Source organism: Pangasianodon hypophthalmus, chromosome 3 (genome assembly GCF_027358585.1).
Source record: "Pangasianodon hypophthalmus isolate fPanHyp1 chromosome 3, fPanHyp1.pri, whole genome shotgun sequence".
In the NCBI taxonomy this organism is placed as follows: Eukaryota; Metazoa; Chordata; class Actinopteri; order Siluriformes; family Pangasiidae; genus Pangasianodon; species Pangasianodon hypophthalmus.
In genome coordinates this window covers 10,445,155-10,473,129 of record NC_069712.1, presented here as the reverse complement: position 1 = coordinate 10,473,129, position 27,975 = coordinate 10,445,155, and the positions used below count along the sequence as shown (strand labels likewise).

At 38.1% G+C, this 27,975-nt stretch overlaps 1 protein-coding gene and 1 long non-coding RNA gene across 6 annotated transcripts; one reads left to right on the top strand and one right to left on the bottom strand.

Moving 5' to 3' along the window:
- Window positions 1-2,455, bottom strand: LOC117596896 (uncharacterized). The gene is made up of 2 exons (XR_004577885.2): window positions 2,065-2,455; window positions 1-1,206 (listed from the first exon to the last, which is right to left on the bottom strand). It is a non-coding gene; the product is annotated as an uncharacterized LOC117596896 (long non-coding RNA).
- opn4a (opsin 4a (melanopsin)) lies at window positions 2,429-27,975 on the top strand. Of its 5 annotated transcripts, none has more exons than XM_053232472.1 (11): window positions 2,429-2,664; window positions 10,321-10,481; window positions 11,818-11,939; window positions 20,777-20,919; window positions 21,459-21,592; window positions 22,962-23,165; window positions 24,429-24,600; window positions 25,171-25,332; window positions 25,655-25,762; window positions 26,628-26,823; window positions 27,493-27,975. In XM_053232472.1, exons 3-11 carry the CDS (start codon window positions 11,820-11,822, stop codon window positions 27,583-27,585), a joined length of 1,332 nt encoding a protein of 443 aa, XP_053088447.1. In that variant the 5' UTR covers window positions 2,429-2,664; window positions 10,321-10,481; window positions 11,818-11,819; the 3' UTR covers window positions 27,586-27,975. The 5 variants fall into 5 exon arrangements, with proteins under 5 accessions (XP_053088447.1, XP_053088446.1, XP_026798225.1 ...); XM_053232471.1 differs by having other exon boundaries at window positions 2,429-2,875; XM_026942424.3 differs by lacking the exons at window positions 10,321-10,481; window positions 11,818-11,939 and adding an exon at window positions 2,768-2,875.

The window sequence follows — 27,975 nt, the reverse complement described above, 5'->3', positions numbered from 1 at the left end:
TTTCTGTTAGTTTATAGTGGCATTTAATCGTGTGGAAAGACTATAAAACGAGTTAGATTCCACATACAATATGGTAACTACAAAACATTCGTCCCCTCACTTTCACTAGATGTTAATAAGACAGTTCACTGCTTGACATTCCCATATGGGAAAACTTAAATTTACAGCTTTATTTCTGACTGTTACAAAGAGCTGATACTAGAGACTCCCTAAATGTTAAATGAACGTTTCCTTACAGATATCGTCACCAGAACACGGATTACATACATTTTATAAATTCATTATGTGCAGCATCCACCAGATAAGTCCCTGTGTAAGTTGTTACTGTAGAAACGAATGAGTGTGTTAATATAAACCTGTGATTCGTCTTACAGCTGGCATTATTTTCAGAGCTGCTGTTAGAGAAAATTGATAAATACTTTCTGACCAAACAGAAAGGAGAATTTAACAGCATTGTGGAGTGCAGTTTTACCCTAATTAAATTTGTATGTAAATTCACTTCCGGCCTGTGGCACTTTATAGTCTGATATTTCCTGCTTTAATTGCTTATATAAGGGACTGTGGAATTATTTCCAATATGACAACTGGGAAAGGCAGATACATAAATTAAAAGAAATGAAAAATATCTGGTCTTGCTTCAGTTTGCCGACTTGTTTGGGTCATGGTATAATCTGTGTAATTTTTCTAGCTTTTCCAGCTCTCTATCCTACTGTGAGTGGTGCTGAGGAGCCTTTACTGTGGAATACAAACAGATAAAAGTGTACAAATACCTAAATTACATTTCTCCTCCCTGACAGGTAAATTGTTTCTAAATAATGCTGTTTAAATAGAGCGCCCTGTAGCTGCTTACTTCAGTGGCCTCCCCAGTCACCAGATCTGATTCCAGCAGAGCATCTTTGGGATGTGGTAGAATGGGAGATTTGCAACATCAACGTGCAGCTGACAGATCTGCAATATTTTGCGATCATGTCAACATGGACCAGATGTTTCCAACACGTTGTGGAATCCATGCCATGAAGAACTGAGGCTGTTCTGAGAGCAAAGAGGAGTCCTACCCAGTATTAGTATGGTGTTCCTAATAAAGTGATCAGTGAGTGTATGCGTATGCTGCTCTTGACACTTAATCCTTAGTTACATAAAGCAAGGTTGCAGTGTTCCTTCATTCCCAGCAGGTGATGCTCTCCTCAAAGTCTGGGCACAATATTCCTGTAACAAACACAGTTTAAATTCCATTTTGACAACATCATTGATTTTTTCCCTTCCAGGTTGTAACACTACCAAATGTGGAAAGGTTTAAGGAGGGGAATAATTATGCAAAACACTACATGTTTCCAATATAAGGCATAAAGCTAGCATAAAACTTTATGGTGTCAGGTTTAAGGTGCTGAAGTTCACGATGGTGTTAAGAGTCATGGCAGTTTTGCTGCAGAACTTAAGTCAGATTTTGAGATTTTGAGAAGTTTGATATGAAGAGAAACACATGACTATACTTTAGAACAATGAGAAGTATGCAAACTTTATTTAGTTTCTCCCTGAATGCAGATCATTTAATACAGTATTTGATTTGTAGTCTAAAAAGGTAGTCGGCTGATACTTGCTAAATGGTGCACTGGAAAGAGAATACACTCTTGTTTCCTGTTATGTGTTTTCCTCATCTCCTCCTCCACCTGCCCCTTGAACACAACCCAGGCCTTTTGTGGTCACATCAGTACCTTTAATTCCTGTGTTTGTGTAAGTTTGTTAAGCCTTCCTATTTTAATTCCTAGTTAGTCACAATCTACCTTAATATTATCTAAGTAATTCTGAACAAACTTATTAATTCTGAGGCTTTTCTGATATAAATAATATAGGCTAATAGAACAAAGTTATCAGCTGCTTAAGTTTAATCTCCAAATAGTATCTTTGCATTGGATTATCAGTTGAAGGTTAGTACAAATCCCAGTTGGTTTACAAGCATAAAAGCTTATTTATGAAAACGTTGTATTGTGAGAGAAATTGTTCACTGCAGTGAATTGTAACACCTCTAATCACTAATGCAGTGTCAAGGTAAGCTTCGTCTCTCACCAGAGTTAAGTAGTTTTCAAAAAGTAGAGAGCCCAAGGTTTCCTGCAACTGTTCTAGCTTAAAATCCAGTGTAAGCTGTCTTCACTCCAGGCCCGGGTTGGCTGATCGGAGCACCGGGAGGATTCCTGGTCTGTTTATTGACCGCGAGGGCCGGTGTTGTCATGCCACTGGGTTGAAATACGGATGTTGTTCTAAACTGCCTGCACGCACAGCAACCCCACTCTTTTTATTTATTATATTACCACAGCCCCACCTTTTTTATTATTATTATTATTATTATTATTATTTTACCGCAGCCCCAGTCTTTTTATTTATTATTGTCTCGCAGCGCCACTCGCTAGTGACTAGCGCAGCCTGCAGGTTAGTGATGACGTAATTAGCTGTCGACTCCCCCGACAGCGGCACCTTGCTCAAAACAATATGCGAGCAAACAAATAAGAGCTATAAATGGATAATAAAAAGCGCAAAGGTGGCGCTGAAAAGGCTAGAATAAAAAAAGAAAAGAAAGCTCTCGAAACTGACGCGGCCAAATGTACGAAGCTGAGTACATATTTCCTTAAAACCATTGAGACAATACAAATGAAGACGATGAGTCGGACGGTAAGCTAACAGTAAGCTAACGGTAAGCTAACGGTAAGCTAGTGCAAAACAACGTTGTTTGCAAACCACCGTTCATGTTTATGTAGCAAACTTTTTCTTGTAGCTCTTCAGCAGCAGCAGCCTCTAGTCCAGTTTGCTGCTAACAGTGAAGAGCCAAGCTCAGTAACGTTACCAAGCACCGGTCATGAGCCCAACACACCAGAAAGGGCAGGTAGGATTGTCATTGAGTGAATAGAAGAATTAGAAGAATTAATATTAATGAAGAGCGTGGTGTACACCTGCTCAATGAAAAATGCCCCGAGATAATTAATGATACCAGATGATTCAGCAGCACTACATTAATGAAACTGACTTGACTTGATCAGAAAGCTTTGTAAAAAGTGGAGAATTGGGAAGACTTTAACCCAAAAGAACCTTGAGGCATTCATGCTCATGTGCACTGAGAAAGAAATTGTCATGTCTTTTGTTATTTATATTATATTTGTGAAAATATGTGAAGTTGTAAAGCAGCTGTTTCCTGACTTATGCGAAGGGAAAAGAGATGATAGTGTCATTAGAAAGTGCAATACATTTTATTTTAATTTTATTTAAAATTTTTATTTATTATATTTGTATTTATTTGATATTTCAAGGTTTGGATATTTATGAACACTAATTCTTACAGAAAATAGATTTGGATACTGTTAAACATTACAGTGTGTTGTTGTAAAGAATAATGTTATTAACTGTTCTAGTAAATCTTCACTGTGAAGGAACACTTAGGCTACTGTATTAGTACTGAACAGGAAATGATGATATTTTTGAAAAATACAATGAATTACAAGGCTGTAGATAACAGTGCACTATTGCCGACGTATATACTGAAGTTTTAATTACATTATTTTAATATAGTCAGTCGTGAACTAAAGTGGGCCAGTCTAAGTCATGAAACTCCAGAGCTGAAAATGAGTCCCACTCCAGCCCTGGTTCATTCTATGTTCTCATATACAATTCACTCTTTAGCAGCTGGCTGCAGATGTTGGGCACTATCAAACCTGGTTAATGCTCGCATACATAAATAAATTGGCTCTGGTTAGAGTTTATAACCTACTTAGTGAAAAGAGGCCCACATTTAGGTCATGGGACACAGTTCAACGAGTGCTGTTCATTTTATTGATAGCACATCAGTGTCAGAGAAGATTACATCAGCCTGACCTCAGAACAAAGATTCCAAAGGTCTCATTTATCAACAGTGTGTGTGTGCATAGTTTTTGCGTAAATCATGCACATGCATGTTTCTATGCATAGAATTAATTTATTCTTGTGTATGAGGACGTTTGGATAGTTGTAGAATAGTGTAGTCGTGGTTAAGGCTGTGGGGAGCTTCCATCACACTTACTGTCAATCATTTCAGCATAATTGACAATAATTGCAGGCTATGGTGCTCACAACAAGGTCATATAAAACCACTTCTAAATGTTGCTTGAAGATTTGTCATACATAGCTTTTGCACAGAGAACATGTTTTAAGGACTGTAGGAACCACTTTGCTGGGAGTGATGAGTGGCTCATCAGTTGATATTGTTTATCAAGTACAATGTCTGCCAGCAATTTTCCCCACTTTTTGAGAAAAAAAACCCCACAGCAATAGCTTCGTCATGCACACTTAAGTCCAGTAAGGCACGTTTCAATGAAAAATTGGCATCTATCAAGTCAAATAATGATGTTTTAGATGCATTCATATTGCTCTTGCCACATTGCATTACATTTTCAAATACAGCAGAGGAAAATGTAATAATAATGAGGGATTTTCACACCATTGCAGGTTGGTGAAAAGCAACTGGTGCAGCAGATTGCCCTGTGTAGACATATGTAGCCATAAAATCACCCTTTTTAAGGGAATTTGTTTAAAATATATGCCACTTTGCGAGTAATTCTTTATTAATTCATAAATATTTGTGGCTGTGCACAAGCAGTGCTATTTAGAATGTGTAGGATTTATCAGCATCCATTGTGTACAGCTGTGTACAGGTTACAGTCATCCATTCATCTTCAGGAACCTCTTTATCCTGGTCAGGATTGGATCTGGAGTCTATCCTGGGAACACCCTGGTTGGGAAGCCAGTCCATCACAGGGGACCATTCACACACATATTCACATACTCATTCACACCAGGAGAAAGAGAGTAGCCAATTCATTTACCGGCATGTTGGAAATGATGGACCTTCTTGGCAACAGGACAATGACCAGAATTTCAGAGCCAAAGAGAAAAATGTTTTATTTCCTGAATAAGCTGGTTGACACAAATCACACTTAGCACTGATTGAATTATTGAAGGCAAGAATGAAGGCTAAAGTAACTAAAAGGAGCAGGAACTGTATACACGTCTGTTAGAGCATCACCAGCAGTGAGCCCACTGAAAGATTACAGCCCTGGACCCAAAACCCACTTAAAGTCAATATTCTGTTTTGTATACATTCAGTTTTTGCAGGCATCCCATTGAAATTTTGTGGAATTCTGGCTGCAGATTTCTAAAGCCGTAACAATGTTTCACCCCGCAGATCACCAGGGAATGTACTCAGCATGTGGCAGTCATCTACTGCAAGTGATTTGTAAACTCGACTAAACTTTAGTTGACTTCTGTAATTCAAATTCTAATTTTATTGGTCACATACACAACCATACACATGCAATAAAATGCTTTTTTTTTTGACTGCCCGTGACATAAAAATAAAATTTACATAAATCATCTTCTATACAGACTTCCATATAGATAGGAAAGGAAAAATATAAAACTATGATATAAAGGATAAAAAGATCAGTGGCAGAAACAGTATGACTGTATTTTGAATAAGTTGATGCTGTCTGTGCAACATCAGGCTGAGGTAGTGGGTGCTGTGCAAACAACCTCTAGTCCTAAGTGTTGTTTTAGGTGAGGGCCCAAATGGCCTGTGGAAAGAAGCTCTTTCTCATTCTCTCTGTGTTAGCCTTCAGGGAGTGGAAGCGCTTCCCTGACCGCAACAGAGAGAAGAGTCCATTGTTTGGATGGCTGAAGTCCTTCGCTATTTTCCTGGCCTTGATCCAGCACTGCTTGCTGTAGACAGACTGCAGGTCAGGGAGCTCGGTGTGGCTGTTACACTCAGCTGATTGCACCCCCCCTCTGCAGTGCCTGCTTATACTGCTTGGTGCTGTTCCCAAACCAGGCTGGATTTACATTTACAAGTCCATTTACACACAGACTTTATGTGTGTAATTTAGCTCTCCCAGGACCTGTTGGCAGGTGCAAGCTCTCTTCACTGCCTTAATTATATGCGTTGTAGTCTGGTGCTACTACTTGCCCATTTTATTGACTTTTTTGAGGGAAACTTTTCTTCCTTCTGAACGTGGTCCAGCATTTTTGAAAGAACATTTGTTCCTGCCCAGAAATACAACAGAGTTTAACTAGACACAAAAGAGAACTGCCAAGCCACAAATTGCTAATCTATACAACACACGAGTCACATAAGATTACAGCAGACGCAATGCATGTCTATGAATGTGTTTAGTCTTTCATATAATTTCACATCTATAATAGGAGTCAGTGTAAGTGGAGTGGTGTAATGTTCAAATGAAATGTGAAATGAATGTGAAAAGAATTGATGAAGCCACTGTGATCAGTGTAGAACTGTCTTCAGTATTACAGAATTATAACAGATAAGTCCAGATGCTTTAACATACTACTGGACTTGTGTTATAATTCTGATGATGTATATGATGGAGTACAGACTAATAATTCTGTTTTGGGTTTGAATCTTTGTAATTGACTATACGTCTTCAATAATAATATTTGATATAAGAAAGCTGGAAGGTTCGCTGTCTGTTTCACATCCTTTTAGCTACACTGGTATGTACAGAATAATATAGTTTATACTGGCTGTTTCAAATAAGTAACAAGAGATCGCTGTTGTTTTTTTTTTTTTTTGAAAAATTTCAAGTTTAAAAAAAAGTGAAAATTGGGGCTCTTTGTGAAAGGTTCTTGCTCTGCATCCTGGGAATTGGGAATTGCACTGTTTCGGATCGCAAGACCCTGCAGCGGATAGTGAGGACAGCTGAGAAGATCATCGGGGTCTCTCTTCCCTCCATCATGGACATTTACCCCTCACGCTGCATCCGCAAAGCCACCAGCATTGTGGATGACCCCACACACCCCTCTCACACACTCTTCACCCTCCTGCCGTCTGGTAAACGGAATGAACAATGATAAAATGTTGGATTTAAGCTTTGTTAGAGGCATTCTGATGTAAGAAAATAATCAAAAGGAAGTGGCCATGATATAAAATACAGTATATATGTTATTCGTATTGGTTTATGTGAAAAATAAAAAAAAAATTAACTATTGGGTTTATTTAGCTCAGCATGACACGGTGTCATTGGTGACAGTGTGTTCTCTCTTCAGAGAACCATAAACATGTAGTCTTTTTCCACAAAATGATTTGTAGCCATGTCTTATTGATATCAAGACATTTTCATTTCACATACGTCTACTTTACTTTCTCTTATGCTTGGTGGAATAATCCAGTAGAACAGGAAGCAGCTGTTTCTTTACTTGTCTCTATTGATTCGCTCCATGATTATTAGCAGTGCATTCAGTAGGAAGCAGCTTTTCTCAATGCTCCTGTTGGTTTGCTCATAAAAAATCAATAATGACTTATTCACCCTTGTCCTTGGTTACTGCTCAGTGTTTCATCACTGCTTCTGAACTAAATTCTGAACTAAATTTAGTAACTAAACTAGTAACTATAGCTAGATCTAGACTGTAATCTGGATGGAGTCATCATAAGTCTGTTTGTAAGAATGACATTACGGGATGGATAGCAAGGAGAATTTTCACAAGTCATGAGTCAAAAATGTTAAGTGTAGGCCTAATCTGTAATTGCTTCTTGCTGCAAAAACAGGCTCGAAGCATAACACCTGTACATCAGTGCTGTTCCCAAGTGGCCTATTCATTACAGTAGTATTTTCATTTGCCTAGTGATCAGTAGTGATTTGAGTAATGTGATGAGGAAAAAACTACATATGGGTTAACAGTCAATGGGTAATTTAGGCAATTCTTCTAGAGTGCATATTGTGAATGTACAATTACAATTTCTAATGTTTTTATTTTATTTTTATTTTTTTACTTGTAGCCATATTATGCTCCTGTGTTTGGGCCATTACTGGGTTTTATTGCAGGTTATTATTTTTATTTATTTATTTATTTATTTATTTTACAGTATTGATTCAGTTTCATGTTTTGTCCTGAGATGTGGATTCTGTGTTTGTTCAGTAAGCTATAGGCCTAGAGTTAAATCTAAAATTGGCAGTGAGCCTAGAATATTCCACTAACAGAAATTCCAAAAGAGTGAAACATTTATTTTAAAAAGGGTTAATTGGGCAAAGTAACCTTGCTTAATTGTGGATGGGTGACTTAGATTTTTTTTTTAATATAGAGAATGTAAGCGAGCGCTGGTGAAGATGTCTTGTCCATGACAGTGTGATAAGTGAAATTATCAGTGGTTTTAATGCCTAACGAAAGACTAGCTTTAAGAGAGCTTTGCTAGAATTTGTGAACTTTGTGAAGATGTGAAATCTGAAAGGGGAAAAAAGTGAACTGATGGATAGTTGGTTGAAATGCACAGAACACTAAAAAGGAGTGTAATGAATTAAGATGCTGGTAGGATTGTAAGGTCAAAACAGAATTGTGAAGTGTCCTTGGGACTCGAAGAAGAAAAAGAAGCCAGGAAACACTCCACCTTATGAGAATGATGATTCAAATTCAAGTAATGATTGATGAGAGACTAGCATGTTTAGCCAGGAGAATGACCAAATATTAAAAAACATCCGAATCAGATCAGTCTGACAAATGTGGCAGCTTCATGACAGTGATGCTGACTCAGGAACAGGGAGTTGAGACAAGGCTAGTGGGTTATTATTACTCCGAAAAAATGCATGACGTATCTCTAGGCTTTGTTTTATGAGTGAATAAAATACAAGTCACTGACTTGAGAGCAGAGGAGTTTCTAGATATTCAGCCCTCACTCGATTTTTTTTTCAGGCTCTCTAAAATGCCCTAAAATATTTTGCACATTGGTGTCTCATGGTTTAATCAAGGAAAGCTCTTATGAGTGAATATTAGGATTAGCTGATGTCTAAGAACAACAGTTTACAACAGTCTACTACAGTCAGCTACCTTGAGAAAAGGTCTGCTCAGCTACCACTTTTCCTAAAACCCTCCAATCTTCCTTCAGAGTATGATCTTTAAACAGCCAACTTGAAAACAGTGCCCCTGGGTTTGTCAAGATGAAATAAAGAAAATACTTTATTTTTAATTGGGACAAAATATACTTTGATGGCTTTTTAATATACCTTGACAGGCTGGCCAAGTGTAACCATGTATGGGAAACATTGCTAGTAGTTTTGTATACTTACATTAATAAGTACAGGAATTAAATTATTTCCCACATTAATGTTGAAACAGTACAACAGTCTATAGATTACAATATAAACACATTTACCAATAAACTGGTTCTTGCATGTGGACTATCTGCTGAAACCTGCTGTTCTGCCTGACAGCCATCAACCTCACTGCTTGACTTGTCTAAAATAAACAAAAGGAATGGACAGGCAAATCAATAATACTTGATTACAAAGTGAGGAGACAATAAAGCAATGTTGTCTTTGGCTATTCCCTAGCTGTGTATTTTTGCACACTTCCATAAATGGGCAAGATTGTAATCATTTAAGTCTTTACCAGCTGATGGTTAAGGTAAGATGGTATGGCTTTTTATCACCTCAATGTGTACAACAAATATGCTCTGTTCTAGAAAGTTGATCTGAAGCCATAGAGTTAAACATTTGATTGAATTTATTGAATGGGTAAACAAAGTTTGAACCTAGGGCTTTGAAAATGATTGATTGAAACATAATGAGCTCCTTGGCAGCGCCTGAGGTGTCAGGTAGCCAGAAATAGATCTCTAAAGTCGGCTAACATTCAGAAAGACTTCTATAGCCTCTTTCTCGAGCACCATTGATTGCAGAGGTGCAGGACTGGTGTCATTTGAAAGTTCTTTTTTAACAGTTGCAATGTGGTGTGGGTTCATCTTTGTGATCCAGAGCTAATGAGCTAAATGCAAGCGATTCCTGTTTTCTTAATGATGCAAGCTCTCCACGCAAGAACATGGTCATGTGACCACTGTGCCCTCTCTATCTTTTAACTCCTGGAGATAGAAGAAGTAGCGCAACACATGGTTCCTGGGGTGTAATGTCAACTGATACTCCACCACCAACAACAAAAAGTATGAAGTTAAAAAGTCAATGCACTGCCTTTGAAAGAAAGGTATATTAAGGAACAAAATAACAGATCAAGATAATATTAATACAAAAAATATTCACAAAAAGATCAGGGGATTGGCACAAAACATCAGGGGCTTAAGTCATGCTGCAGTCATGTGCCTACCCTTTTCTCAGAGAACCTGCAGTGATATTAAGAAATAAAGCTGTTTTGAGAACACAGATGAGGTTTTGATTAGGGGAGTGAGTTGGGAATAATAGTGAGTGTTGGAGAATGAAACAAGCTATAAGAAACTGCTGCTAGCTCCTGGGCAACTTCTGTTAAAAAGTATGACCTCAAAGGATGATGTGTGTGTGTGTGTGTGTGTAGGACAGCGTGAAACAGTGTGCAATGATGTGCAGGAGCAGTAGCCCACTGGGGATTATAGCACTCCACTCCACGATATACAACAGCACAGCTGTCTGAGTTAACGTGACCCTGAGCTCACGTCCCTCTGAGTCAAAGGGTGTCTTACATATATGTTGAATCAGGTGAGCAAACCTAAACTTTGTTTTTAGTACACTCTCAGAAATGTCCTTGTCACTAGGGTGGTAACATCAAGAGTACATATTTTGCAAATTTAGTATGTATCTTTCTATCTTTAAAAATAATTATGGTACATAACTGGAACTTAAGGAACTGATGGACATTTTACACTGCTCTAAAAGCCAATTAAAGATACACCACAAGCACCTTCCCAGGTAAAAGATGTGTCCTTTATAGTACCACCCCAGTGACAAGGACAACAACAGTTATGTACCTTTATTTCTGAGATTGTACTTGCTTTTTTTTAGATAAAGGATGATTTATTAAAAATATTTTATATGAAAAGGCTACCTCTATATCCTATGCACACCTTAATTCTGCCATACAGTATAGTTCCCAGAATCATCATCCTTTAAACCATTTATTGTACCTGTATATGGAAAGGGGAAAACAATGATAATAAACAGTTAAAATTTGCTCTCCATATTACAGTAAGTGTGCTGTGATGTTAATCTGTATAATTCAGTTTTTCATAAAATTTGGCTTTCACATAAAAATGTCTGTTGCTTAACATTTATTTTCATTGTCTTCAATTAATAATCATTATTTTTCTCATCTGTATTGCTTCCTGTACAGTTTGTGATTTCAATTTGTATTGAAAGAACTAGCCAGCTGGACAATCTTTTCCAGCACCGACATTATTATTATTATTATGATTATTATTATTATTACTGGGGGGCTTAGTGGCTAAGCTGGCCTCACACCTCCAGGGTCGGGGGTTTGATTCCCACCTCTGCCCTGTGTGTATGGAGCTTGCATGTTCTCCCCCTGCTTTGGGGGTTTCCTGCGGGTACTCCTGTTTCCTCTCCCAGTCCAAAGACATGCATTGTAGGCTGACTGGAATGTGTGTGTGTGTGAGAGAGAGAGAGAGAGTGTGTGATTGTGCCCTGCTATGGGTTGGCACCTTGCCTTGTTGGCACCCTGCCTTGTGCCCAGAGTCCCCTGGGATAAGCTCCAGGCTCCCCGTGACCCTGTGTAGGATAAGCAGTAAAGTGGATGTATTATTATTATTATTAGTATTATTATTATTATTATTATTGCGCAGTTTATGTGAGCTCAAGCGCCGCTCTAACTCTCCTCTGCAAATCCGGCGCTTGGAGAGAGGAGAGCCCCAACCCCTCCTCTTGGTTAGTCATGTTTCTTATGAGAGAAGGATCTCGTGCAGAGCTCACTCTCTCCCTGTCTCTCTCTCTCTCTCTCTCTCTCTCTCACACACACACACACGCATGCACTGAGGCGGTGTGTGTCGGGTCGGGCGCGCGCGCGGGCTGGTGTGTGCAGTGATGGTGGAGGAGGTGCTGTGCGCGCGGAACGGGAGCGCGGAGAGCGCGCAGAGGGCGCAGAGAGCTGGCATGCTGCTGCTGCTGGAATCCGCAACTCCCACCACCACCACCATCACCACAGTGAGTGACAACTAACTATCATTTACACAAACTGCACAATCCTGGTGTCAGCTGCGCGTCTTTCACCTGTTTAAAGCGTGCTTTCACCTGTTTAAAGCGTGCTTCATCCATGCTGAATTAGCACCTTTTGGTCATTATTTCTGACTGTTATCTCTGTAAATCTGTGGTGTTTTGGAGAATTTTATAGTCATTCTGTGAACTTCTGCATGCAGCATGAGAGTATACCTTGCAATGGTATAACAGTAACCAACCTATCAGTTCATCCATGCTGAAGTAGCACCTTTTGGTCATTTGTTTACTAAATAACCAAATAGCACTATGAGAACTTAACCACAGGTTTCCTGTTAGCTATGGGACCCTACTAATGCTGTGGTTTGGGACATGGCCACAATCTAGAGACCAGATGGAACTTCACTTCATGTGGAAACTCTGGCAATAGAAACTAAATAGAAGGGCAATTAGTCATAAAATTATTCATACACTCTTAGAAACAAAGCAAAGATTCATCCTGAAGCTGAATATTAATACACAGTGATAAATCTGGTGTCTTATTCTTCAAGGATTCTTTGGCTAGTTAAAGAAGGGGGAAGGGGGTTGCTTGTAGATGGGTTTTACTTGGAACCTTCTCTGAAAATGAAACCCTCTGTTCTTCTGTGTGTATTACCCAAAAAAGATTTCCTGGCATTTTAATGTTAATCAGATTACATGCAGAATGGATGTTGTGTGCCCTGATTCTTATCACAGTAAACAACTTCAATATGCCAACATTTCTCCAGCTCAGAACACACTGAAACACTTTACTTCTGAAAGTGATATGCACAGTTGTTCTCCCAGAGGTACAAAGTGAAGAATCCTTTATTTTCCTTTTTATGCTAAGGAACATACAATTAATAAACAGCTTGGAAACATTACTTTTTGATTGTTTCTTATTTTCCTTTTATTTTTAATTTCAGGGAAATTAATTACCAAACACCACTAAATAAAATCTCAAAAACAGTTTAAGCAAACACCCTTGAAAAACACTTAAAAAAAGAAAGAGTTTATGTACGGTTAAGTGTGTGGCACAGACTCCACATTTCTCGTCATTATTTTCTTCTTAATATCTAGAATCTGTCTTGTACTCAGTACATATTTAGAAAAATTTTTTTTTTTTCAAGGGTAATGTTTTTCTTCATTGGTATTTGAAAGGTTCTCAGTCCCCTAAAATAATTCTGTTTGGAGCCATTTTCGATTATTGTTGTTGATTATTGATTATTCGATTACTGTTGTTAAAACCTTTTTTAAAAATAGATTTACTACCATTTTATCCAAATGACATAGAGAAATACACATATGGAAGTCATGAGCCCTGATTCTTATCATTGTAAAGAAATCCACATGGTTAATTGTCTCTAGACTGGATCTCCAGAACACTCTGAAAGACTTTATGTACATATTCATGAGAAATTAGACTTTTATTGGAATCCATCATCTTGCTTGATTAAACATGTCAGCTAATGGCAGCTGAATTGAGTGTGTAAGCAGAAGGAAAATACCAATGTCTGTAGGACCTCCAGGACCTGAGTTTGACACTGTTACACAAGTTGACTCATGATTTGTTACATCTATTTATCTATCTATCTATCTATCTATCTTAAATCAGCTTTATGTATTTATGGGGCATATTGCCTCTTGCCTCTTGTAAACCTTCCATTATCCATTGCTTTTGTGAGTTTCCTAAAAAAGACAGAAGGAAGAATCTAATAGATTTGTGGAATGGGGTGTCATTAGTGTGACAACCTGTGGCAAATTGCACACACAAACAGGCTTGTGCTGCAGTCAATGCACTAACAGTTACAGTGTGCGTTCAGGCATACTTGCTATTTTCCCCTCCACTGACTGTAGTTGCGATGCTTATTATGGTCTGTTGCTAGTTTTAATATCAGTGAGTTCTGAAATCGGGGTAGCTGTTTAATCAGGTTATATATAATTCAGGGTTTGTGTCTTTTATGTCAGACTGACTGTAACACCTGCAGATTTTTGGATTATCTTTAACTGGGTGGAGATTCACATGCTTGAATCCATCAATAGAATTTTAGTTCCTGCATAAGTGAGCTGAGTTTAAACTGTGTCCCCTGTTATACAGTGTAGGTGACTGCAGGAGGCGATGTACATAACTAATAAGAATCAGAAGCCATGTGTCCACTGAGCCTAGGTAAAGGTTAGGAATGACCTACGTACAGTACATCACTTCTCAGCTGCTGACCTTAGCACTTAGTTATGTAAAATTAAATGTAACCATGAGTGAATTCCATATTCAGATAAAGATAAATTGCATTTAGATATACACTTGGGGATCATTTAAAATGTGATGCACATAGCATTCAACCCACTGTTATGGTTAAGGATAAGCCGACACTAGAGACCAACATACGCTAATTAAGTCTAGTGTGACCACAAAATTGACTGCGTTGTAATTACTCATTGTACCACCCCAAGGAAGTTGATCATTTGTAAATTGTACCTTATATAATAATTTATGGTAATTATTTTGATGTTGTCTTTAAAATCTTTATTGTATCACAGACCAGGTGTTATTAGCTCTTTTCTGGCAAACACTGAAGAAGAATTTGGCACACACTCGCTGAAGAATTTGGCTGAGCTAGAGCTGTTCAGTCCACCTCTTTTATATAACAGGGCAGGTGGTTCTGATTCGATAAGCATAAAAAAAATCATAATGGCCTTTAAAGGTTCAAAAGGGTTTCGATTTATAGTTTTATAGAGCTCTATGAAGTTAAGAAATAACAGCTTTGTGCTATGCAAATTTGGAGAAGGTTCTTTGCCAGATGTGAAAATGTGAAATACAACACACAAATGTATTGCTTTTCATTAGTGACATGCAGAAAACATTCCACACTGACAAGGAAAATCTTTATTGCTTTGCCCTTACATCTCTTCAGTGAAAAATAGGCGAGCAGCTGTGGATTGTTTTTTAAATAAATTGAACACTGTCTTAGCACTGGAAGCGACTGTAATTTCCCACATTGCATTTCACTTTCATCAGTGTGTGGCAGTCGAGTCGTGCTACACTGAAATGCAATCACAGTCCTAAGCTGTACTCAGGGGCATGGTTGTAAACGGAGAAGAGCCAAAGAGCCTGAAAGTGTCAGTTTTCTGGATGCATTGCTGTCTATATAAAGGGATAGTTTCTTATAGGCTCATTGTTTGTTTGTTTTTTTTCCATTCTTACTACATGGATTATTAAAACTGTTCCTATCAAGCTTTTCAGAATTACTATTTAAATATGCAAAGCCTATTAAAGGTTTAACAAAATGTGTACTGATTTAATTGTATCTGACAAACAGAGTACAGCATATTAGTTAGCTTTTTTGCTCTGATCCTTAACGTTACACCTTCTGTTTATTATTTAGTCAGTGCAATTCAGTCTTTCTTTAGACCTTCGGGTTAGTCTTTTTGCAAACATGATTGCTGGATCAATTTGGCTACATTCGCAATGCATTTGAAAATGTTTCTCAACTATTTCTTAAACATTCTTAGACTCCAAAAAGACCGCAGTAGCCATTTTACAAAAATGTCTGTAAAATCACAGAGCAAGGATCTGTTTTCTCTGTGAATCGGCCAACTCCCCTGTAATACTCCTTTATGACTCTCTTTTATATACAAAATATTTTGCACAAGCACAGTGTGTATTTAGAATCTATTTAACCTCTAACACTATTTTCAGTTGAGTCACACTGTGATGGAAGTTATGCATGCTCAAAACCTCCCTGTTCCCTGTTGCTTCAAAGCCCATTCTTCATAGTAGTTCTGTCTGCAATGAAATTGATTATTTCTGACATCTGGCCTCACACCACCAATCTTTTGCACCAAGTACAGCATGCTCTTTTAGTTTTCTATTGTGTGTGTTCATGGTATAGATCCTTCCTTCTTCAATTGACCAGCCTAGAAGGCCTGTGTAAAAATAAACAGGGTAATGCAGGTGCAGAGCAGATGCAGTTGATGATACTGAGGATTTTTGGGTTGAGTTCAACAGTTGTTAAGTTGAAAATAATATTCATGCAAGAGTAGGGATTAAAACGGAAGTTTTATAGGTGTGGGAGATGTACTACTTACACAGGAGGCAACAGTGTAGGAACAATACCATTCATGTTATGTTATGTTATGTTACGTTATTGGACTTGTTAGCACTTATATCATGGAAATGATTTAGAAAAAGTGATTAAACCAAGTTTTGATATAAATTTTTTTCTGTCATTAATTTAACAAACTGCTTTTGCTTGTCTTCTTTTTTTGTTAGTTTTGTCAGCAAAATGATATAAAAATCGTTTCTGGTAAAATTACATGATGCTGTTAAACCTTTATCTAGCAAAATTTATATACACAACATTTAATATTACTGAAGGAAATTATTGACATTTTTCTCTAAAGTAGTAAGAACCTGCATGAAAATTCTTCTTCTTCTTCTTTTTCTTCTTCTTGGTGTATTTACATAAATTGTTATTTGGACATGCTATCATTTATATTTCTAACATAAATAATAATGGAGACTTACTCTGCATACATTTAACATAAACCAAATGTAAATGCCAGTCATTTTCTAGTGTTAACCTTTGCCTGCTAATGGCATATGATTATGAATAGGCCTCAATTAACCTTGTTTGTATGTGCCTTGATCCCGCTTAGAATTTTTGACATTTTATTTTAAAAAAATTATGCAATATAATTAAAAAGAACAACAGAAAAAATTAGCATAGTAGTCACATGGCTCAGCAGAATGAACTGACCTTCTGTAGTGAACAAACCAAACATGTAATATACAGTCAGGTCCGGAAGTATTTGGACAGTGATAGAGTTTCTGTGATTTTGCCTTTATACACCACCACAATGGATTTGAAATAAAACAGTCAAGATGTGATCGAAGTATAGACTTTCAGCTTTATTTTAAGAGGTTCCACCAAAATATGGCATTTATCATTTAGGAATTATGTGTTTACAAAATGCTATTTTCTATCCGAATAATATATAAGAGCATAGAAGATGTATAATTAGATGCTGCATGTTTTTACAAAGATCAGTAGGTCGATAATGAATTAGCTAATGAAATAAGTAGGGCCTTGTCCATCAGAATGGTCAGAAGAATTTTTTCTCTTGCAATTTGTTTCTCTGTTTTATCTGTCTGACTGTCATGTATGAGAAAGAAAGCTTGGTCAGCATCAAGAGATTTAAGTGTGCCAAATTCTTCTAAATCTCTGTTGTCCACTTCATCAATGTGACTTATCAGATCTTAAATCCTGCAGTGTTTTTTCTTAGTGTCTGAATCATTCTTCCCCTAACAGTAGAAGGAAAGCGAGATTCTCCAGGCTTGGCTTGTTTTCACTAAGCGCAGTGATTAGGAAAGAGATGTGTTTCCTGCTTTCTGGAAGTCTCAGTTAACATGAAACATGTCAATAGCTTCAATATGTAGCATGTATAGACATCGAAAAGTCAGACATCAAAACTATTGTGAGTTTAATTCTGAGACTGCTTGGGCAACATGACTTACTCCACTAGAAAGAGTTTAAATTTAAATAGTCTCTAGGACGTTTTTTAGGAAAACTGACAAAAATTAAGGTTAGGGTTAGAGCCATGTTATATGCTCTCTCAGAAGCGTTTTTTGAGAAGGGCCTGAAACCCTGTTACAGAGTAGTTTAGATGTAGTGCAGTGAGTTAGTCCAGGAAGATAGAGTACAAGTTAAGTTTTTTTTAATGTAGTGTGTTAAGTGCAGAGTGATGAGTACAGCTGGTCTCCAGTCTTCATTTGAAGGCAATCATTGACTGAGCTGTTTCACAGCCAGGGGAATTTAATTCCACAGCCTGGGTACCAGTACTGAGTAGGGTCATTATTCATATCTTTCTTGTGATTTGAGGGATGGTGGGTAAAGTCGAGCCATGCTTGTGGCTTGAATGGAAGGTGGTACAGAGCGGAATTTGATAAGGTCTGTTTTTTGGCTTGTAGGGAAGCATCAGTGCTTTAAATTTGATGTGAGCATCTGATTGCAAGGGTCAGATGGCAAGCAGGGGGAAACCTGCCAGGAGCGAGTTACAGTAGACCAATTTCAGGGACTAAACAAGCACCTGATTGACCTCCATGGAGAGAAATAGCCAAATCCTGTTATGTACCAAAGATTAAACCTACATGAATGGGTTATGTCAGTAATATGAGGAAATAATGATCATTGTCCAGAAATACTCTGAGGTTGTGTGCATCGTAAGATGAGCTGATCAGAGGGTTCTCTGACATGGCAATGGCTCTCCAGCGATATACAGCATTTCAGTCTTGTTTGGCTTTAGTTTCAGGTGATGACATGCCATTCATGATAAGATGTCTGTCAGAAATGCTGAGGTTACTGAGGAGGGTGTTTTAACTGACTGTGGCAAAGGCTGCTGAGAGGTTGAAAGGATCAGGAATGAGGACAATTTGGCTTACAAAGGCCATTTATACTTTGAAGTCAGACTGTTTATTGCAATATCCGTCCATGGCCAACTTCTAACCTCCTGACAGAGTTAATCAGGTTTTAGGCTAAAATATCCTCTTATTTAGCAGAATTTTTCATGCTGACAAGAGATCTTGGACCAAACAACAGTGGGATCCGGTGCTTTTCTTTCTATATAGGCCATAATATTTGATATTGGTCTCATCTGACCATAACACACAATTCCACTTGTAATTCCAACAATGTTTGTCAAAGTTCTTTGTCTTCTTTGTCTTCCGCTCCATCCTCCTCAGTGTGTAGTTCCTATAATTGTTTATATCGAACATGTGTGTTTATTGAAGAATCTTTGAAGGGTAGATGTACTGTATTGTTCCTCAAGAGGAAATTTGGGTGCTACAGCAGCAAAGAACATTGAAGTATTAGAAGAAAATATAACATTCAACATATATTAACGATTAAAACAGTGCAAAGAGACATCAGTATTTATGTGCATAAATACAGTGTAATATAATAAGAAGGACAGCATCAGAATAATAACAGCAGTGTAACAGTAACAAAATTGGCACAAAACTATAGCAAGGTTCAGAACAGCAGCAGCACACATTCATTCATTCATTCATTCACAACAACCAAGTGGTGATGATCCATGTATGCACGGTATGTGCGTATGTATATATATGAATAAATTCTGTCCTGTTGTTCATTCATTCCGAGAAGCTAGGGTTGCATCCCACTGAGAGGAGATGTTGGGATGCCTGCTGGCAGCTGGTAGAAATGATCCCCAATAGTGCTTTCTTGAACACCGAACTGCTCATGATGATCTACTATCTTCTTCTCTGTGATTGTTTCTAATGAGTCTAATGCCAGTCATGTAATGGAGTTAGCCTTTCTGATCAGCTTATTGAAGTGCTTGACTAATAGAACAGCTCCAGTAGTCACACACTGAAGGACCTGAGCTTTGTTAGGAAGAAAGCCTGCTCTGGCTTTTCTTGTATAATGCCTGGTGTTGTCTGTCCAGTCCAACCTGCAGTTCAGGTAGACCTCCTGTAGGACTGCACCATCTCCACCTCCTCCTCCTCCTCCTCCTGCATGGTTACCAGTCTTAGAGGCTTGTGTACATGCGAGATGTCCACCACCTCTGTCTCTGTGAAGTAAAATGTTTTAGATGATTATGGTGCTTTTTAGTGCAGTGGAGCTCAATGATTGAAAAAACTAAATCTTATCTGATAATTTCAGCAAATATCAGGAGAAAATTACCCATATTTTGAAGAAAATAAGTTACTGTATTTATTGTATATATTTATTGAAAATTCTGTATACTGGAAATAAAGAAACCTGCTGTATATACACTAGAGGCAGAGCAGACAGCAGTTGTCCCATTGTTGTCCTCAGGGTCATTCTTTTTTCCCTGTTGGCCTTCAGTATCAGGGCCAAAGGAAATTGTTCTTGTCGTCCTGTTATTTCTTAGCATCAGGGGTGAGAAGACCCTTTTAATTGTAGTGACAGAAGTGACAAAAGGCTGCTACAACTCATCTCAGATCCTCCTGCTGTCAGCTAGGGAAGTGGAGAGCAGTTGGCAGTGAAAAGGGGAAAGTGTGAGGAAGATGGAGGTGGGGAATGGTAAAGGTGAAGGATTATTAATCAAGGGCGAGGTACAGACACTCACAGTTATTCAGCCCATAGCTTTTCACTTTTTCAAGCTGCACTGTTCTTGAATTACTAGGAAATATGAATATGAATGCAATGAAGAAGGTCAGAATGTCATAATGCCAAGGTGGTGTAAAGTTAGCTTTATGAAATGCTACCAAGTAATTTACATTTAATTCTTTGAAATTAGTTGAATCAACCCTTTCAATTTGATAAATGTCCTTGGTAAAGAAGGGTCTTTTAAGGGCTACATGGGAATCTAAATGAACACACTTATTACGTCTTGCTGGAATGGTAACCAAATCAACACAGACATTTCCATATAGGTCCAGATTTGATAAAAATGTAGGTGCAAATTTGATAAAAGCCTGATTTCCTTCAGATCTTCTGATAAAGTGTACAAACAGGAAAATGTCTCCATCAAACAGGATGCCTATGGTAGTTATTAATGGTCTTATGCAAGAGTGCTCTATTGTCTATTGTCCAGCCTGTTTCCTGGCATTTTAGTTTTGGGAAACATAGTGTGCAAAATATCAAAATCCGTCAGATGTCTCCATTGTTCCCATCACCGTATATCATTATTTGTGCCCAAATGCAAGCTTGGATGGACACAAGCAGTCTTTCATTAGCACTCCTAGAGGATTTTGAATGGTTTGTCCACACAGATATCACTATGAAATTGTTATTAAGTGTGCCATCTCCTGCTTGTGTTTGGAGGTTGCTATGGTGCATGAGCCCCCTCAGCTCTTCCCCACAGTAGACGTCCCTGATCATGCACATTACACTATTGGTGCTGTAATCTTCGCCATCGGCATCACTGGCATTGTGGGCAACTTTCTGGTCATCTACGCTTTCACCAGGTAAGCTACCTGCCGAGTGTTTTACCAACTCAAACACACATCTTAATTAGTCAACCATGATTTTCTGAAGGAAGTGACTATATTTACAGCTGAAGGTGGTGTTTTAGATCCCTACAGGGGTAGGAGGGTTGGTTGACAACCAGTGAAAGATTTATTCAACTGCATAAACTTTGTCAATTCAAAAAGAAATTGCAACAATTATGTTTCTTTTAATAAGCGACATGAGCATTTCCAGCTCATATCCATTGCAAATCATTCTGCTGTTATTCATTTAGCTGTCTGATGATTCATTTTTTCAATTATGAAATGACAGTATGTTTTGCTTTTCATCAAAGTTATGATTAAATAATTAGCTGCATGAGGCAGCAGATGCAGAAAGTCCTCTCTGAAATTATGGTTACTTTTCACAGTGGCACTAAGAGTGTTTCACTCTGGTGAATCATGTGATAAATGCCAATGTGACCTTCATGCTGCATGGTGATGCTGATATAGACAGGTATCAAAAAGAAAAGTGTGTGTGTGTGTGTGTGCTCTTGTAGGAGTCGTACTCTAAGGACACCTGCCAACATGTTTATAATAAACCTGGCCATCACAGACTTCTTCATGTGTGCCACCCAGACTCCAATATTCTTCATAACCAGTATGCACAAGAAATGGATCTTTGGAGAGAAAGGTGAGAGCCACAAGACTGATTAAAATGGATCTGTTTAAAAGAAACTTCTACTTTATTCTTTCTTTATTCTTTTTTTTTTGAACTAGAGCCTAATGAATTACAATAAACAAATCCCCACACACACTCCTACAAAATTCATACATTACTTAACAGTCACCATTGTACTAGTAGTGTTGCCTGAGTTCGTCAATAAATAGATATCCTTGTAAAGCTATTCTCAGCTTCAGGCTCTCTGTGTGCTGTGGACGAGGCTCTGAGGCTGAGACTAGCTTTACAAGGATGTTTATTTGTTATTTTTTGCACACTTTTCTGGCCACAACCTTCACACTTCTGCACAGACATAGTGAGCTTTAGTAAGCTCTGATTTAAAAAAGCTGTGGGAGACTGTTTTATTAGAGCTAACATTTGATGATCTGCCAGGGAAAGAATTCTTTTCTTGCATGTGTGATTTAAGGCTTTGGTTTTGCTGTTGTTGTGCAGATTAGTCATATAACATGTTGACTGTTAGCATATTATGGAAATGTCAGCACTTATCTGGGTCAAACTCTTAATTATTTTCATCATTTCTGACTTTAAGCACTTGGGTTGTATTTTGCCACTGATTTGCTGATCAGGTTATGAGTCTCATGCACATCACACTAAATGGACATACAGGCCACTGAGATTCATGCAGCAGAATCAGTAAAGGGGAGTTTAATATGAACTGATTTAACTGTGTCCCTGGATTTTCTGTGTTAATTGTATCCATGCTCAATTCACCTGAAAACAATTTGATGCAGGTCAGAATATTCTTAAATGTATTAGCATGGAAGCCTTATCCACTTGCCTTGGCAGGAGCGAGTATTTTACCCCTGGCAATATCGACCTACTGCAATCTCACAGAGGCAAACTGAAATATAGTGTATATAAAGAAACTGATCATATAAATACAGTATCATATCTTAATATTACTTAGTCAGCTGAGAATGTCTTGAGGGAGATATAGACCGGTGCTTATTAGCTTGGATTATGCCTTCTGTATAGGTGTGTGCATAAGAGAGTACTCTGAGATCTAGGTTTTCTCTAACCTAACAGAATGTCCCTGGTTTGGAGAGGAGAAATCACCTGATAGCTGTAAAGCAGAAAAGTCAACATGGTTTCATAATCTTTCACACAAGCCAGCTCCTATGAGTTTTTCTTCATTCGTATGAAATTAACCCAAATTGCGCCGGAATTACTACAAATTTTGTTTGTGATTCTTGAATCTAGTTCTTCCCACTATGCAATGCTTCCCACTCTGAGGTTCTGGAAAGTCCATATGTGACTAAAATTTAGTGCAATTCCTGATCAACAGTTACGCCTGATGACGTTGCTCTGTGTCCCTGAACAGGTTGTGAGCTGTATGCATTCTGTGGGGCTCTGTTTGGGATCTGCTCTATGATCACCCTCATGGTCATCGCAGTAGATCGCTACTTTGTCATCACGCGACCCCTGAGCTCCATTGGCATGCTGTCCGAGAAGAGGGCGCTACTTGTCCTGACATGTGCTTGGGTGTATTCTCTGGGCTGGAGCCTGCCACCCTTCTTTGGCTGGAGTGAGTACTTTGAGGGAGGAATTGTGGAATGAGTTTTTCCCAATGATGCAGTGGTTCTACTATAAAAAAAAAAAAAATAAATCTTCTCTGGACTCCAGTGTAATACACTGGAATGATGACAAATTGTGGCTCTATTTTCTTGCCAGCACAAGTGTATTATAATGGTATAACACTGGCTATTGGCTAATTTGATTGACCATGGGCCAGTTTTCAGTTGCTATTTTCATGATCAGGGGTGTGCCATTCAAATCTATTGTTACAGTGCTATTTTCCAACCCATGCAAAATGACATTAATGTTACCACCTATCAAGACCTGTTTTAGCATAAACACGAGGCCAGAAGGGTATTCCTAACTTAAACACCTGTCCATTTTCTTACAAACTGGTTTAAGAATTGGAACAGGTTCACTTGTGGCCAATCTGTGGTTTCCTGGCAGTCCTAGGGATTAAACTTTTGGGTCACTAAAAGAAAATATTAATTTTAAAAGGTAATGACAGGCTTTGCATACATTGTGTTATCTGTGGTAAGACTTTACTGTCTTCATGGGCGGAGGCTACTGGTAACTTTTGCATTGATCGTGCAAGCTTGGCAGGCTTGGCTGATGCGTTGGCCCCTGCGGCACATTATGTCTTTGAGTCTCAGTTTCAAGATAAGGCTTGCTGTAGTAGTCATATGTCTCTCTGTCTGTCTTTTTAAACACTTCTGGCAACTTGTTTGCTCTGTCTGCACTGATAAGTGTGTCAGCATTGTCCACCAAAGTAACAGAAAGAGAAGGAAGGGGGAGGAAAACAAACACATGAAAAGAAAATAGAGTGGTGGTTGAAAATAGGCCACTGTTGTTACCTGCACAAAAAAATACCTTCAGTGATGCTTGAATTTAGGAAGAGTAAGGAAATAGCCTTACAGCATTTTAAATGCTTCTGTTTTTGCGTTTCTAATGTTTTCCAGTTTTGATAAGGTTTCAGTGACAAAAGAATAAAATGAAGCCATACGTCCTTCACGTAACACTTGTCTTTTGTTCAGGTTCATCCATTTATTTATTTTTTTACTGAAAGTAAAATGATTAGTGCTTGTTTTTTTGTATTTTTTGTACTTTTGTGATTTTGACATGAGAATAACAAGAATGTAAGCGTTACACAGTCCTCGTAATTTTCCCTCCATCTCACCAATGAAAGCAAAAGATGGACAATGTCAACAGTCTCTCTCTCTCTTGCTTTTTCTTCTCCTTCCTTCCTCCTTCCTGCTATCCTCTTTGTCCATAGGTGCTTATGTTCCTGAAGGTCTGATGACTTCTTGTACGTGGGATTACATGACTTTTACTCCCTCGGTTCGGGCATACACAATGCTGCTCTTCATCTTTGTCTTCTTCATACCTCTCATCGTCATCATCTACTGCTACGTCTTTATCTTCCATGCCATTCATAACAGTAATCAGTAAGTACAATACAAAACTAGCACAACAATAATTTTATTTAAAGATTTTTTGAGGCTTCCAGAAGAAATGATTTCTTTTGCAGCAACTGTGGCTATACATCCAACTCAGCATCACTGAAATGTAATTTTCTTCAACTGAATGACTTCTTTCCTCAGATCTTGGACAACTGTATTTTGCTAAATGTTTTGATTTTATTGGCTCACTATCACAACACCTGCACAAGTAATTAATATTTCATGTAAATTAGTTGCATTTGAAGGTGAATTGGTTTGTGGTGCATATACAGTATATATGACCGGTAAATATGGAGCTAGTGGGCAGAAGTTTGCTCCCACGCAGCTGAAGCTGATTCATTAGTGCTCGGATCACTGCTCATTTTGATGTCGTATGACAGTTTTATGTATCAGACTCAGATTCCTTCATACATACTCAATGTACTCAAATCACCACTTGTGTCTATGCAACACTGATGAATGAGGGCTAAAGTTAAATTGTGCTATAGCTTGCATCCACTTAGCCCTTAAACAGAATATGTACACTCTAACATGTTGTTTATCTGTTTGCAAAAGAGATGTGAGGAAGATGAACAGGTACAATACCAGAGACAAAGTGAAGAGATTCAACAAGATGAAGAAAGAGTGGAAAATGGCCAAGGTTGCCCTGATTGTCATCCTGTTGTACGTCATCTCCTGGTCCCCCTATTCAATTGTGGCCCTTACAGCGTTTGCTGGGTAATTAGACACACACACTTAGTCACACATGCACAATGCAGTCAAACATTTTAGACTTTGGCACCGCTTGAACCATCTGCTTCGAGAAAAGTTATTTTAAAATCGAAGATGTTATTTTGTTCTGTTTACCTCATCAGACAGCCTTGACTCAAAATACAGTAATGGACCATTTTCAATTGAAGTTACTTACTATTAAAATTCTAGTCCATCCCTTTTCAATCTGAAGATTGAAAAATTCAAGATTTTATGTTTAATAGAATTCATACCACAAACACAAAATCCTCTCACCTTTTATAAGTCTTGTCTGTGTATTTTCTTATAGGTATGCAGACATGCTGACACCATATATGAACTCGGTGCCTGCTGTGATAGCCAAAGCTTCAGCAATCCACAATCCCATCATTTACGCCATCACTCACCCCAAATACAGGTATTAACAGAGCCTCTTTATCCTCCCCTGAGCATTTTCACCCCAGGTGGAATTGGAAATGATTTTGAAATGAAAAACAGGTCATGTCAGCTGTATGTTTACCTAATCTTTGTCTTCAGTCATTTCTACCTTATGCATAGGTATAAAAGGCTTCCTTTGGGGGTTTCCCACTCCACATTCGACTAAATATTAACCCGAATATAAATCCAAGGCCACAAGTAGGTCACATAGCAAAAGCAGGATAAGGTTTATTTGAGGATTTGTTGATCTAACTTTATTTTTAATTGCGTTTAATTTCGTCATATAATTCTTAACTTGGCTTAACAAATCAGCCACCAAAACCTTAAGCTGTGATTAAAACCTGTATAAGGAATTTACATTCACCTTACTTGGCTGAAGCTTTTGTCCATAGTGACGTACAGTTGAGACAGGATACAAATAAGCGGTTAAGGGTCTTGCTCAAGAGTCCAACAGTGGCAGCTTGCTGGTGCTGGGATTTAAACTCACAATCACTGAGTATCACTGAGTAGCCCTATGCCTTAACCACTAAGCCACCACTGACTAATATAATATTACCTTGCATTTGCAGTTCATTGGTACAAAATGAATGGCAACATAATGACATTACTGTATTGGTTCCATAGTTGCTCTATAGTTCCTAATATTCAAGGAATTTGGTCAAAATATCTACAAATAATGATCTAAGTCTGCACGAATTGAAGTAACAGGCCTCTTGGAAATGTTCTTGAATTGGATTGGCAAATTATTATGACAGCAGCTTCCACCCTGTACCACCCCTGTGCTCCTACTCCTGAGTCCTGTACACTTACTTGCATTCAGTATATGCTGTCTATGTGTGTTTCAGAGTGGCTATAGCAAAGTATATCCCATGTCTGCGTGTACTGCTGTGTGTTCCTCAGAGGGAGCTCCACTCTCTCCACAGCAGTTTTATATCTACCAGACTGTCCACTGTAACCAACCGAGCCTCAGATGTGTCTGGGAACTTGTCCCAAAACAGTACAGGCAAATCTTACATCTCCTCTGCCTCTGACAGTGAATCTGTAAGTGTGCTCTTTTACTGTGTGTTTAGTGATATATAGTAGGAGTTTTAGCCAGGACCTGTGGGGAAAACAGCTGGATTCTCTACCTTAAGCATTTTGTTTCATTAAATTATCATCATGCGCTAACCTGTTTCAGACTGGCTGCCATTGTCTTGTATTCTGTACAGTAGTTAGGGATAGTGGGCTGATGGTTTCTTTCTTTTTTTTTTTTTTTATGTAGGTTGGAGAGTGTGGTGGGCATTTTGCATATACAGTAATAGACTACTTATCTTTAAATTATACCATAAATATATTCCAAATAAAGGACAGTAGGTTATTTATGCCCAAATTTATTTGTTCCACATGGGCTGGTTTGAGGATTTCAGAAATCTCCTTGAATTTTCACACACACAACAGTCTCTAGAGTTTACACAGTGGGACACAAAAACATTAAATGAGCTGCAGGTATGTGGGCTAAAATGTTCTATTGATGAGAGAGGTCAGAGGAGAATGGCCAGACTATTACAACTGTGGTGAGCAGAAAAGCATCTCAGAACAAGGTGTGAATGAGTGTATGAATGTATATTCATGACTTTTTCATACTTTGGAGTATGAGACCACAGTTTTATATGTATGTATGTAAGTATATGTAATGTTTTTAGACCTGAAGTTCTCTGTTGTTGCTTTTAGGAGGGAAATGACAGCATGGATGGTGCTGCGATCCAGATCCCCAGAATCGTGGTCACCTCTGAGTCTGGCCTGTTTCTGACTTCTGTGAATTGACATATTGTGTTATTGTATTCTTTGCTGTGTTGATAAATTACTGGTTTTTGTTGGTTCACATATTCATATTATTATTATTTTATATATATAATAAAAGTGTCAGTTTTATAATAAGGTGGTTATGTCAGGCTGCTTGTACGGAAAGATGTAACCAACAATCTCCAACCCAATGTCATTTATCTTTTATGATTTTATTTTAGAATTGTACAGTGTGGTCCTAATTCTGCTGGATTTCTACTACTTTTTGTGTATCTCTAAGGGTATGTTAATATGTATGTGAAAGTATGTATTGAACATCACTACAAACAAAAATTTATGTGACTTTATCAATGTTCTATAAATGTGGTTGTTCTTATTTATTTTTATTTTTTAAATAAAGTTATAACTTTC